The 13,104-nt window shown below is 49.6% G+C and overlaps 1 protein-coding gene and 1 long non-coding RNA gene across 3 annotated transcripts in view; one reads left to right on the top strand and one right to left on the bottom strand.

Annotated features, from left to right (window-relative positions):
* Positions 1–1,095: 1,095 nt before the first annotated feature.
* LOC117880862 lies at positions 1,096–10,275 on the top strand. 2 transcript variants are annotated; one of them, XR_004646629.1, is made up of 3 exons: positions 1,096–1,133; positions 8,325–8,746; positions 9,073–10,275. It is a non-coding gene; the product is annotated as an uncharacterized LOC117880862 (long non-coding RNA). The 2 variants fall into 2 exon arrangements; XR_004646628.1 differs by lacking the exon at positions 1,096–1,133 and adding an exon at positions 6,828–7,171.
* Positions 9,188–13,104, bottom strand: part of CDC42BPG (CDC42 binding protein kinase gamma) — a 59,325-nt gene continuing 55,408 nt past the window's right edge. Inside the window, exons 33-36 of the mRNA XM_034777430.1 lie at positions 12,422–12,539; positions 11,828–11,942; positions 11,274–11,359; positions 9,188–9,288 (exon numbers count right to left, since the gene is read on the bottom strand). Of these exons, the coding sequence (XP_034633321.1) occupies positions 9,223–9,288; positions 11,274–11,359; positions 11,828–11,942; positions 12,422–12,539 (385 nt within the window). The 3' untranslated portion in view covers positions 9,188–9,222. The remainder of the gene's footprint in view (positions 9,289–11,273; positions 11,360–11,827; positions 11,943–12,421; positions 12,540–13,104) is intronic.

Raw genomic sequence — 13,104 nt, 5'->3', positions numbered from 1 at the left:
ACAGACACACATACAGTCTATGCTCTTAGCCACAGCAAGACACAGCCCCTAAGAGAGAGAGAGACAGAGTCTACGCTCTTAGACTCTCTCTGTTGCTAAGAGTAAGAGTGAGACAGACACACACAGTCTACGCTCTTAGACAGCCAGTCAGCCAGAAAGAGACAGAGACACATACACAGAGGCTACGCTCTTAGCTGCAGCCAGCCAGAAAGACACACACACACACTACTCACTTAGCTAGCCAGAAAGAGACACAGAGAGTTTGAGTGAGATAGACACACAGAGTCTTTGCTCTGAGATGACAGCCAGAAAGAGTGTGAGACAGAGAGAGGCTACGCTCTTAGTGATAGTGTCTGTCTAAATAGCCTCTCTGTGTGACTCTCTCTCTGAGCCCTGGTCGGTCTACACTAAGAGGTTAGGGCGATTTTAATGAGTCTACACAACCAACCCCGTTCCGTCGACCTAAAGGGCTCTTAAAATCGACTGCTGTACTCCTCCCCAGCAAGGGGAATAGCGCTAAAATTGATCTTGCTGGGTCGAATTTGGGGTAGTGCATGCAGACGCAATTCAACAGAATTGGCCTCCGGGAGCTATCCCAGAGTGCTCCAATGTGACCGCTCTGGACAGCACTTTCAACTCCGATGCACTAGCCAGGTACACAGGAAAAGCCCTGGGAAATTTGGATTTCCTTTCCTGTTTGGTCAGCGTGGTGAGCTCAGCAGCACAGGTGCCCATGCAGTCCCCCCAGAATTGCAAACAAGCTCCAGCATGGACTGAACAGGACTGTGCAGGCCGAACTCCGATCAAAAAGAAGAAATGCTAATATATATGCCAAAATCGCACAGGGCATGGTGGAGAGAGGCTACACCAGGGACACACAACAGAAGGTCAGAGCCCCATACATGCTGCTTCTAAGATCAGCTGCATGCCTTTCTCGGGGGGCCCTACCACTACCCCACCACTGTCTGTGGACACCAGAAAGGGAGGAGTCTCACGCAACACAGAGGAGATTTTGTGGATGAGGAAGAGGAGGAGAATCTGTTCTCCCTGGGAGCCAGGCCTTTTCATCACCCTGGAGCCAATACCCTCCCAAGGTGGTTTCCTGGACACTGAAGCTGGAGAAGGCACCTCTGGTGAGTGCACGTTTGTAAACTACTGGGGGTAAAAGCAATTTTGTTTACTGTTTGATTTGCCCTGAAGAATTGGGCTGCATTCGCAGCCGTACAGCTACTGGAAAAGTCTGTTTTAACGTGTCTGGGGATGGAGCGGGAATTCTCCTGGAGGTACTCTGAAAGCCTTTGCAGAAGGTTCTGGGGAGGGCTGGTGTATTTCCTCCTCCATGGTAGGGTAGGACACTTAACCACGCCAAGCCAGTAGTCTGGAATCATTGCAGCACAAAGCATGGTAGCGAATGGTCCTGGGTTTTGGTCGCCTTCAAGCAACATTCAGTCTTTGTTAGCCTCAGGAGAGTGATATCATTCAAAACCATTCCCCCATGTGTTACTAAGCCAACCCTGCATACCCTTTGGATTACCGTGGCTGCCTGGAAAGCGAATTCTGTTGCCCAGCTGTGTGTGATGTCACCATACTGGCACGTGCTCAATATACAAGGCAAAATGACTTTCTACCTAAAGCACATGTGCTGTCTGCTATGAATTGCTTGACTCGCTGTGAAAGTCTCTCTCTTTTGTTCTCAGAAATGTATCATTTTAAATCTTACTCTCCTTTTTTGTCCCCCCCGCCAGATGCAAATGTTTCTATGCTTTCCCTATCTTCTCTTCGGGCACAGCTGAATGCATGGAGGCAGACAGAGGCCAGGAAAGCATTAAGTGAGCATGATCAGGACCCAGCCACTCCAGAGGATGGCCCAAGCAACAGAAAGGCTGTCATTTAAACATCTTTGATTTGTAGTGTGGCTACAATAAGCAATGTGGCCTTGTCCTTCCCACCCAGGGTACCTTGTCTGTGATCTCCCCCCTTTTTTTTTTAAATAAAGAAAGAATGCATGGATTCAAAACAATATTCAAAGGCAGTTTTGCATCAAAGAGAAATACACACAACTGTCACACCGTAGCATCTCACAGATATAGATAATATGGAGCATACAGCAAGCAGCAATAACAATGGGACTATTGGTTGTGCTGAGGTCTAAAAATGTCCATTCTACCACCATTCCTACTGTCCAGGCTGCCCGTGTATGGCTTCATAAGCCATAGGAGCAAGGGGTAGGCTGGATCCCTAAGGATAACTATTGGCATTTCGTATCAGAGGGGTAGCCGTGTTAGTCTGGATCTGTAAAAAGCAACAGAGAGTCTTGTGGCATCTTTAAGACTAACAGATGTATTGGAACATAAGCTTTTGTGGGTGAACACCCACTTCATCAGATGCATGGTGGGTATTCACCCACGAAAGCTTATGCTCCAATACATCTGTTAGTCTTAAAGGTGCCCCAGGACTCTCTGTTGCTACTGGCATTTCAACATCCCCCAGGGTAATGGTGCCAAGATAGGGATATGCATTCTATTACCCCATTGCAGCAAAGCCATCCACATTTCCCAGAGTCACTACCCTTGTTAGCAGAAGGTCAGTGATTACTTGGATCATTGCTTCACAGCTGTCAGGGCAGCTCTCATCTTGCTAGTCTTGTGCTTCAGGGCAGGGGAGAGCAACTGACAAAGTTCCAGGAAAGTGGCCTTACACATGCGAATGTTTCAGAGCCATTGGGTGGGAATCATCCCATACCTGCTACACTATGTGGTCCCACCTGTCTGTGCGTGTTTGCTGGGCCCAGAATGGGCATTCCACTGTATCAACCAGCTGCAGCAGGAGCTTAATCCAGAATTCCAGTGGGCAGCGGCGACTGCAGGATAGCTACCCAAAGTGCATCGCTCCATGAGTCAATAATTTTGTAGTGTAGACATGCCCTAAGAGACAGCAAGCTAGAAAGACACAGACGCTTTCTAAGGGTATGTCTACACTACCAAATTAGGTCAATTTTATAGAAGGTGATTGTGTGTGTCCCCACTAAGCACATTAAGTCAGCAGCGTGCATCCACAGTACTGAGGCCAACATCAACTTTCAGAGCATTGCACTGTGGGTAGCTATCCCACAGTTCCCGCTGCTCATTGGAATTCTGAGTTGAGCTCCCAATGCAGCAAAAACATTGTCATGGATGGTTCTGGGTACATGTCATCAGGCTCCCCCCTCCCTCCCTCCCTCCATGAAAGCAATGGCAGACAATCATTTCTCGCCTTTTTTCCTGGGTTACCCATGCAGATGACATACCACGGCAAGCATGGAACCTGCTCAGCTCACCGTCACCGTACATCTCCTGGGTGCTGCTGGCAGAGGCGATACTGCATTGCTACGCAGCAGCAGACGGTGCCAACGGCCCTGCCCTCCCTTCCCCTCCCCCCCCCCGCTCCCGATCACCACTTGCAGAGGCAATTGTTGTTTCAAATTCATGCATTCTTTATTAATTCGTCACACAAATAGGGGGATAACTGCCAAGGTAGTCTGGGTGGGGGTGGGGGAAGAGGGAAGAACAAGGCCACACTGCACTTCAAAACTTATTGAATACCTTATTCTGTTGCTTGGGCAGTCCTCTGGGGTGGAGTGGAGTTCTGATAGCATGGATTCCTTTCCCCATATAGCGATAAGAGCCAGTACCTCCCCTTCAGTCCATGCTGGAGCTCTTTTGCGATTCAAACAGGAAATTAAATTCAAAAGTTTGCAGGGCTTTTCCTGTCTACCTGGCCAGTACATCTGAGTTGAGAGTGCTGTGCAGAGCAGTGACAATAGAGCACTCTGTGATAGCTCCCGGAGGCCAATACTGTCAAATTGCGTCCACACTACCCCAAATTCGACCCAGCAAGGTCGATTTCAGCGCTAATCCTCTCATCGGGGAGGAGTACAGAAATTGATTTTAAGAGCCCTTTAAGTTGACAAAATGGCTTTGCCGGGTGGACGGGTGCAGGGTTAAATCGATCTAATGCTGCTAAATTCGACCTAAATGCATAGTGTAGACCAGGGCTAAGTGTAAGCGTGAGAGAGACAGACAGTCTACTCGCTTAGGCACAGCAAGCCACAAAGACACAGAGAAGCTATGCTTAGTGCCAGCCAGCCAGAAAGAGAGACAGTGAGACGGAGCGAGGCTATGCTCTTAGAGAGACATACATGCACAGTGTCTACTTCTCTTAGCAACAGCCAGAAAAAGACACACACAGAGTCTACCCGCTTAGCCACAGCCAGCCAGAAAGACACACAGTCTACACTCTTAGACAACAGCCAGTTAGAAAGAGACACACAGTCTTAGCGACAGAGACACACACTGAGGCTACGCTCTTAGCGATAGGAAGCCAGAAAGAGATTCATAGAATAGCAGGGTTGGAAGGAGGTCATCTAGTCCAACCCCCTGTTCAAAGCAGGACCAATTCCCAACTAAATCATCCCAGCCAGGGCTTTGTCAAGCCTGACCTTAAAAACCTCTAAGGAAGGAGATTCGAGCACCTCCCTAGGTAACCCATTCCAGTGCTTCACCACCCTCCTAGTGAAAAAGTTTTTCCTAATATCCAACCCAAACCTCCCCCACTGCAACTTGAGACCATTACTCCTTGTTCTGTCATCTGGTATCACTGAGAACAGTCTAGATCCACCCTCTTTGGAACCCCCTTTCAGGTAGTTGAAAGCAGCTATCAAATCCACCTCCTTCTCTTCTGCAGACTAAACCATCCCAGTTCCCTCAGCCTCTCCTCATAAGTCATGGGCTGCAGCCCCCTAATCATTTTTGTTGCCCTCTGCTGGACTCTTTCCAATTTTTCCACATCCTTCTTGTAGTGTGGGGCCCAAAACTGGACACAGTACTCCAGCTGAGGCCTCACCAATGTCGAATAGAGGGGAATGATCACATCCCTCGATCTGCTGGCAACAAGGGCACACTGTTGACACAGCTCGTCCACTGTAACCCCTACGTCCTTTTCTGCAGAACTGCTGCCTAGCCATTCAGTCCCTAGTCTGTTGCAGTGCATGGGAGTCTTCCGTCCTAAGTGCAGGACTCTGCACTTATCCTTTTTGAACCTCATCAAGTTTCTTTTGGCTCAATCCTCTAATTTGTCTAGGTCCCTCTGTATCCTATCCCTACCCTCCAGGATATCTACCACTCCTCCCAGTTTAGTGTCATCTGCAAACTTGCTGAGAGTGCAGTCCACGCCATCCTCCAGATCATTAATGAAGATATTGAACAAAACCGGCCCCAAGACTGACCCTTGGGGTGCTCCGCTTGATATTGGCTGCCAACTAGACATGGAGCCATTGATCACTACCCGTTGAGCCCGACGATCTAGCCAGCTTTCTATCCACCTTATAGTCCATTCATCCAGCCCATACTTCTTTAACTTGCCAGCAAGAATACTGTGGGAGACCGTATCAAAAGCTTTACTAAAGTCAAGGAATAACACATCCACTGGTTTCCCCTCATCCACAGACCGAGTTATCTCCTCATAGAAGGCAATTAGGTTAGTCAGGCATGACTTGCCCTTGGTGAATCCATGCTGACTGTTTCTGATCACTTTCCTCTCCTCTAAGTGCTTCAGAATGGATTCCTTGAGGACCTGCTCCGTGATTTTTCCAGGGACTGAGGTGAGGCTGACTGGCCTGTAGTTCCCTGGATCCTCCTCCTTCCCTTTTTTAAAGATGGGCGCTACATTAACCTTTTTCCAGTCATCCGGGACCTCCCCCGATCACCATGATTTTGCAAAGATAATGGCCAATGGCTCTGCAATCACATCCGCCAACTCCTTTAGCACCCTCGGATGCAGCCCCATGGATTTGTGCTCATCCAGCTTTTCTAAATAGTCCCGAACCATTTCTTTCTCCACAGAGGGCTGATTACCTTCTCCCCATGCTGTACTGCCCAGTGCAGCAGTCTGGGAGCTGACCTTGTTCGTGAAGACAGAGACAAAAAAAGCATTGAGTACATTAGCTTTTTCCACATCCTCTGTCACTAGGCTGCCTCCCTCATTCAGTAAGGGGCCCAAACTTTCCTTGACTTTCTTCTTGTTGCTAACATACCTGAAGAAACCCTTCTTGTTATTCTTAACATCTCTTGCTAGCTGCAACTCCAAGTGTGATTTGGCCTTTCTGATTTCACTCCTGCATGCCTGAGCAATATTTTTATACTCTTCCTTGGTCATTTGTCCAATCTTCCACTTCTTGTAAGATCAGCAAGGATTTCACTGTTAAGCCAAGCTGGTCACCTGCCATATTTACTATTCTTTCTACACATCGGGATGGTTTGTTCCTGCAACCTCAATAAGGATTCTTTAAAATACAGCCAGCTCTCCTGGACTCCTTTGCCCCTCATGTTATTCTCCCAGGGGATCCTGCGCATCAGTTCCCTGAGGGAGTCAATATCTGCTTTTCTGAAGTCCAGGGTCGTATTCTGCTGCTCTCCTTTCTTCCTTGTGTCAGAATCCTGAACTCGACCTCATGGTCACTGCCTCCCAGGTTCCCATCCACTTTTGCTTCCCCTACTAGTTCTTCCCTGTTTGTGAGCAAGAAGAGCTCTGCCCCTAGTTGGTTCCTCCAGCACTTGCACCAGGAAATTGTCCCCTACACTTTCCAAAAACTTCTTGGATTGTCTGTGCACCGCTGTATTGCTCTCCCAGCAGATATCAGGGTGATTAAAGTCTCCCATGAGAACCAGGGCCTGCGATCTAGTAACTTCTGTTAGTTGCCAGAAGAAAGCCTCGCCCAGCTCACCCCCCCTGGTCCGGTGGTCTATAGCAGACTCCCACCACGACATCACCCGTGTTGCTCACACTTCTAAACTTAATCCAGAGACTCTCAGGTTTTTCTGCAGTTTCATACCGGAGCTCTGAGCAGTCATACTATTAGACTAGATTAGAGAGTAACACAGAGAGAGAGTCTCTAAGAGTGAGAGACACAGCGAGGCTACTCTCTTAGCAGAGCAAGTGAGAAAGAGACACACCAAGTCTAGTCTCTCAGAGGTCCCCAGCCAGGAGGGGAGAAAGGCGAAGGCATTGGAGGCGGGCTCGGGACTCCGCAGTGGCGGCTCCGGTGCACTCAGACCCACCCGCTGCTCCAGCTCACTCACCTCTTTGCTCCGGATACTGCGCAGCCACCTCTCACTCACACGGAGGCTACTTCCAGGTTTGTACCCAGCTCCTGCCTCCCCATTGGCTACAGCCATGACCAATAGGAGACGCTTGTTATGGTTAAAAGGCGCTTGCTTGGCTTCCACCTGCTTGTTCCTAGGGCGCATGCACCGGACAGCTTTTTCGAGCCATGGGCCTTAGGGTCAGAAGCACCACTAGGAGGCATCTCCCCATGGCCTGGCCTCAAACTAACCCCTGCACCAAGGAGGCAGCTGAGCGCTCCACACTGATCGTCCCCCCGCCCCAGCAGAGGGGGAATTTTTCCAACTCGCTTCTGGTCACTATATTTTCCACAGTGGCCTCCCCCCTCTCCGGTCACTGCCAGCCAGGCACCCACTGGTGGTTCCCAGGCTGCTTTCCCACTCAGGTACCACAGCCCTCTTTGCTGGAACTTGCACTTGGGTAACCTATTTAAAAAAAAATCCCATCACACCTGCTGGCAAGCACAGGGTCTCTTACAGCAGCCCTGGGCCTGCTCTGTTTTATGCAGAAGGCCAGGCACACGCCCTGCAACGGATACCTGGAACCCACATTTGCCTTCTGCAAGGGCAACAAACACATAACTGACAACAAGGGGCCATGGGTTTTTCATCTGTTCATAACACCATTGAGCCAAATCTTGCACTAATACAGCTGAGGCACAAGCAAGTTTTAATGCCGTCATCATCTCAGCGTTGAAAGCTAGAAGAACCCACTAATGTCATCTCATCTGGCCTCCTGTCTGATGTTCCCAGAATTAATTCCTGTTTGGTGTAAAAACGTCCAGCAATGGAAAATCAGTCCACAATTCTTGGACAACTGTTCCAAAGCTTAATCACCCTCACTATTAAAAACCTGTGCCTTAATATCACACACCCCTTAAATGCACCCACAAGCCAGGATCCTTAGAGTATCAGTTGCCTCTGTCCCTCTTCAGCACATCCTCCCTTGCTGTATAGAACAGAGCAGACTGCAAATCTTTGCACAGCATTTAATGGTGCAGTTGTCCAATTATTTACACATTTGCTTCCTAAATAAATCCGGTCTTTGACCCACCCTGTACCTTTAAATAAGTGTCCCCCAGAATTTGAATTCCTGGAAGGATTCTCTCCCCTTCCTTTGAATGGAAATAGATAATCTTTGGTTTCAGCATCTCTTGGTTCTTGCAGGACTATGAAAGGTTTAAGGAAACACTGAAGGAAATACAACCAGGATTAAACAATGTTGTGACCATTCAGCAAAGCAACCCAAACCCTGAGTAGTTCAAAAAGAACCCTGGATATACAGTGGCACAAGACGATCCAGATAGAGCCCTGTGAAACCAGATTTACGCCAATGGATCGATACAGGTGATCATTGAGATCCAAATCTGGCCCAAGCTGGAATAATTTCTGTTAAACATCAGTAAAAAAAAAAAAAGCAGAATCCGTCCCTGATTCAGATGGCTGCTAGGATTTGGGGATTTCTGGGAGAAGCAACACCCCCACCACGATCTTTGATGCTTTCTGCTCTAGTGGTTCCAGGTACTGTGATAGTACCACCCATGGCCAGCAGGGTGTGCTCTTCAGGCGATGCAGCTCCGACTCCCCAGGTAAGTTAGGGTGCACCTTCACCTGCTTCCTTTCAGGCTTTTCACCACTTGGGGCATCATCCCACTGCGCTATCCAGAGGCAAAGAACGGAATGCAGCAAGGAGGCGCTATTCTCCCTGGTGAAAGCATGCATGTGTGAGGGGGATCTTTCTTCACTTCTTTTAACACTTAGCAGATTGCAGCTTCCTCTCTCTACAGGGGTGTCTCAGAGACAGTAAGTAGTATGTCCCGGGGCAAAGGTTTTTTGGGTGATGCATGGGGGGCAGAGAGATAGGGGAGATCAGGTGGAGATATTTTGGTACCAACATTTATGTATTTCAATACAGGATGGACAAATTCCCCAGTTGCAGAGCACAGCCTCAGCGAGGGGAATGTTCCACTGACGGCGGCGGTGGCAGCAGCATTACAGCACCTTGCGGTGTCTCCGGCTAAAATACACAGATTATCATGTGGTTTGTGGCATCGGTCCTGCCACCTTAAGAACTGGAGCTCCCCTGGCTGGAGCTGACAGAGAGGTGGAGGCTGCGGGTCTGATCTGAGATCTGCAAGGAGAGAGAGAAGAGTTAGGGTGGTGGGGGACCACCAAAAGCAAGGAACTGGCACAGCAGGGCAGCCTGTGATTACCACCATATGGGTTACAGAAACACCCAGAGGCACCAATCAAAATCGGGGCCATAAGACAGTTATTGTTTGCTTCATCATTAAAAACATTCCTGGTGACCAGATACTCAACACAACTAATATTAACAACAAGGGGGAAGGAACACAGGCCAAAATAGGGAAAGAACAGGTTAAAAAATATTTAGCGAAGTTCGATGTCTTCAAGTCAGCAGGGCCTGATGAAATTCACCCTTGGATGCTTAAGGAACTAAGTGAAAGCAATCTTGGAACCGTTAGCAATTATCTTTGAGAACTGATGGAGGACGGGTCAGCTCACAGAGAACTGGGGAAGGGTAAATGAAGTCCCTATTTTGAAAAAAAGGGACCAAAGAGGACGCAGGGAGTTACAGACCAGTCGGGCTAATTTTGATACCTGGAAAGATATTCGAACAAATTAGTAAAAAAATCAGTTTGTAAGCACCTAGAAGATTAAGAAATAGCCAGCATGGATTTGTCAAGAACAAATCGTGCCAAACCAACCTAATTTCCTTCCCTGACAAGGTTACTGGCCTAGTGGCTAGGGGGAAGCAGAAGATGGGATTTATCTTGATTTCAGTAAAGCTTTTGACCCAGTCCCACATGCCATTCTCAAAAGCAAACTAGGGAAATGGAGTCTAGATGGAATTACTGTAAAACTGGATGAAAACCTGAACTCAAAGACTAGTTAGCTATGGTTCACTGTTAAACTGGGGGGATGCATTTAGTGGGGTCCCGCAGGGGTCTGCCTGTCTTGGGTCTGGCACTGTTCATTATTTTTACTAATAACTTGCATAATGGAATAGAGAGTTTGCTTATAAAACTTGTGGATGACACACCAAGCTGTGCGGGTTGCGAGCACTTCGGAGGACAGGATTAGAATTCAAAATAACCTTGATAAATTGGAGAACTGGGCTGAAATCAACAAGATGAAATTCAATAAGACAAGTGCAAAGTTTTATGCTCAGGAAGAAAAAAAATCGAACACAGAACTATAAAATGGGGAATGACTGACTGGACAGCGGAACTGCTGGAAAGGATCCTGAGTTACAGTGGATCACAACTTGAATGTGATTCAACAATGGGATGCAGCTGTGAAAAAGGCTAATATTCTGGGGTGTATTAATGGGAATGCCGCATGTAAGACACAACAGGTAACTGTCTCACTCTGCTCATGCCTCAGCTGTGTCCAATTCTGGGTGCCGGGCTTTACGAAAGAGGTGAACAAATTGGAAAGAGTCCAGAGCAGAGCAACAACAATGATAAACGGTTTAGAAAACCTGACCTATGCGGAAAGGTTAAAAACCTGGATATGTTTAGGCTTGAGAGAAGAAGACAGAGGGGGGACCGGGTAACAGTCTTCAAATATATTAAGGGCTGTTATAAAGAGGATGGGGAGGAGGACAAGAAGTAATGGGCTTAATCTGCAGCAAGGGAGATTTGGTTAGATATGAGGCAAAACTTTCTAACTCTAAGGGCAGGTAAGCTCTTGAATCACTGTGATGGGAGGTTTTTGAGAATGGTTTGGACAAACAGGTGTCAGGGATGCTCTGGTTTTACTTGGTCCTGCCTCAATGGACCAGTGCTACAGTAGTAGCACCTAGAGGCCCACTCTGAGATCGGGGCCCCGTTGTGCTGTCTGAGGTGACAAAGGGTGAAAGGGGAATCAAGGCACCAAGAAAGGAAGGGACTTGCCCAAACAGCAGGTCAGTGGCAGACCCAGGAACAGAGCCCAGGAGTCCTGACTCGCAGCCCAGGACCCTCACTACCAAACCAGGCTGTCTCTTGAAAAACAGCTTTAAGTATTAGGGTGCTGCAGTGGGGTGACGCTGAGGGTATTGGCAAGGGAGGCTTATCCCTCAGCCAGGTCTGGCTGCTTGGGGTTTCTTACCTCCGTCAGCATGTCAGTGCCTGTGAACAGGCCCTGTGGGGAGGTGAAGGAGTCATCAGAGATGGAGCTGCCCGACTTACGCTTCGCTGCAAGGGAACAGAGAGCTGTAGTCACTGGCTGGTGCAAACCTTCCCAGCTACTGCACAGGGAATCTGGGACCACCACCAGCCTGGGTCCTAAATCCTGGGATAGAATCCAGGAGTCCTGACTCCCAGCGCCACCCTGCTCTAACTACTAGACCGCACTCCCCTCCCAGAGCTGGGAATAGAACCCAGGAGTCCTGGTTCCCATGCCTCCCACCCTAGCCACTAGGAATCCTTGTCCTGTTCTAAAGGGCTCAGGGTCCCATTGCAATTCTGGGTCTTTGAACGTGGCCTCAGGGGATTTGGGGTGCATGGGGATGCAACGATCCACAGTGGTTAGAGCAGAGAAGCACAGCTAGTCTCACAGGACTTGCTGTCCCCTGGGAAACTAATCCCACTCTGGGCCAGACAGGACCTGAGAGGTGTCTCCCTCCCTGATTCATTCCCCCTCCAGTCGTGGGATCCCTTTACCAGATGCAGAGTCCCCCAGGGCGGTGTCGCTGCCTGAGGACGATGGGTGCCGGGTCTCGGTGAAGCTGCGCCGACGCAGCTTGGCCTGTGACTCCCGTCTTTTCTCCTCCTGGGCCTGTGAGACACAATCAGCATAGCACTGAAAGCCCAGAAAGGGGAAGCACAGAGGCGGGGGGAGAGCCCGGCTCAGCGTGGGGACATCAGCAGGACGGAGAGCGGAGGCAGGGGGTGCTTGCCAGGTAACCCCTCCTGCCACACCCCTCTCCTTGTTTGCTTATATCCCTTCAAAGAGGTGACACCTCCAAGCCAAGGGTGGTTTGTTACCATCAGGTCACCAAGGGCCCACCGGAGACAGTCTGTCACTGTAGGGTCACCAAAGGCTCACTGCAAGGGCAAGTTTGTTATTGTAGGGTTGCTCCAGCTCACCCAGGCTGGCTTGTTATTGTAGGGTCGCTTGCAATCACAAGTGCTAGATTTTGGTAAACTACCCTGGCAGAAGATCCTGCCCTCTCTGAAAACCCAGAGCTGGCTGTAGCCCCACCCCTGCCCTGGGCAGCATCTCATTGGCCGGGTTGCCACCCCCTCAGTGCTCACCGTGGGCAGGTCCTGCAGCCGGTGCTGCCCATCGCCCGGCCCCACGTGCACCAGGTGGTTAAAGTTGGTTGGGCCAGAAATGAGTTTTGACCTCACACTGGGGTCTCGCATCATCTCCCTACAGGGGGAACAGAGAGGAACAAAGAATAGCTGGAGCATGCCCTGACCATGGACTCTGCAACACCAGCAGGGGGGGCATGCTTACAGACAGACACACATGGGGGTGGGGGACATGCTGACAGACAGAGACACATGGGGGAAGGGGGGACGACATGCTGACAGACAGATATGACCCAGTGCCCCAGATCGCAGCACCCAGCATGAGGAGCCGGGCCCAGCCTGGCTGGACAGGAAGCACCGCTGTGGGGTGAGTGCGGGGCAGGCTCTCCAGCTGTGTGAACATTCACGCTGTACACCTCCGTTTGTCACCTGCGTAACGTGCTTGGAAAGGCACCATACATACACCTGATGGCTTTGGGCGGGGGAGTGGGGCAGTCACTTCCCTGCCCCCATTAGCTCTGCCACTGGACTTAAGGTGCTGGCCACAGATTCAGAGGACCTCACTTCAGTTCCTAGCTCTGCCACAGACTTCCTGTGTGACCTTGCCCAAGTCACTTTTCCCTTCCTATGCCTCAGATTCCCCCCCATAACATGGTGAGAACTATCTGCTTGTCTGCTCAGCC

Source organism: Trachemys scripta, chromosome 7 (genome assembly GCF_013100865.1).
Source record: "Trachemys scripta elegans isolate TJP31775 chromosome 7, CAS_Tse_1.0, whole genome shotgun sequence".
NCBI lineage: Eukaryota > Metazoa > Chordata > Testudines > Emydidae > Trachemys > Trachemys scripta.
Note: the sequence above shows the minus strand (reverse complement) of the source record. Positions and strands in the feature narration are given on the sequence as shown.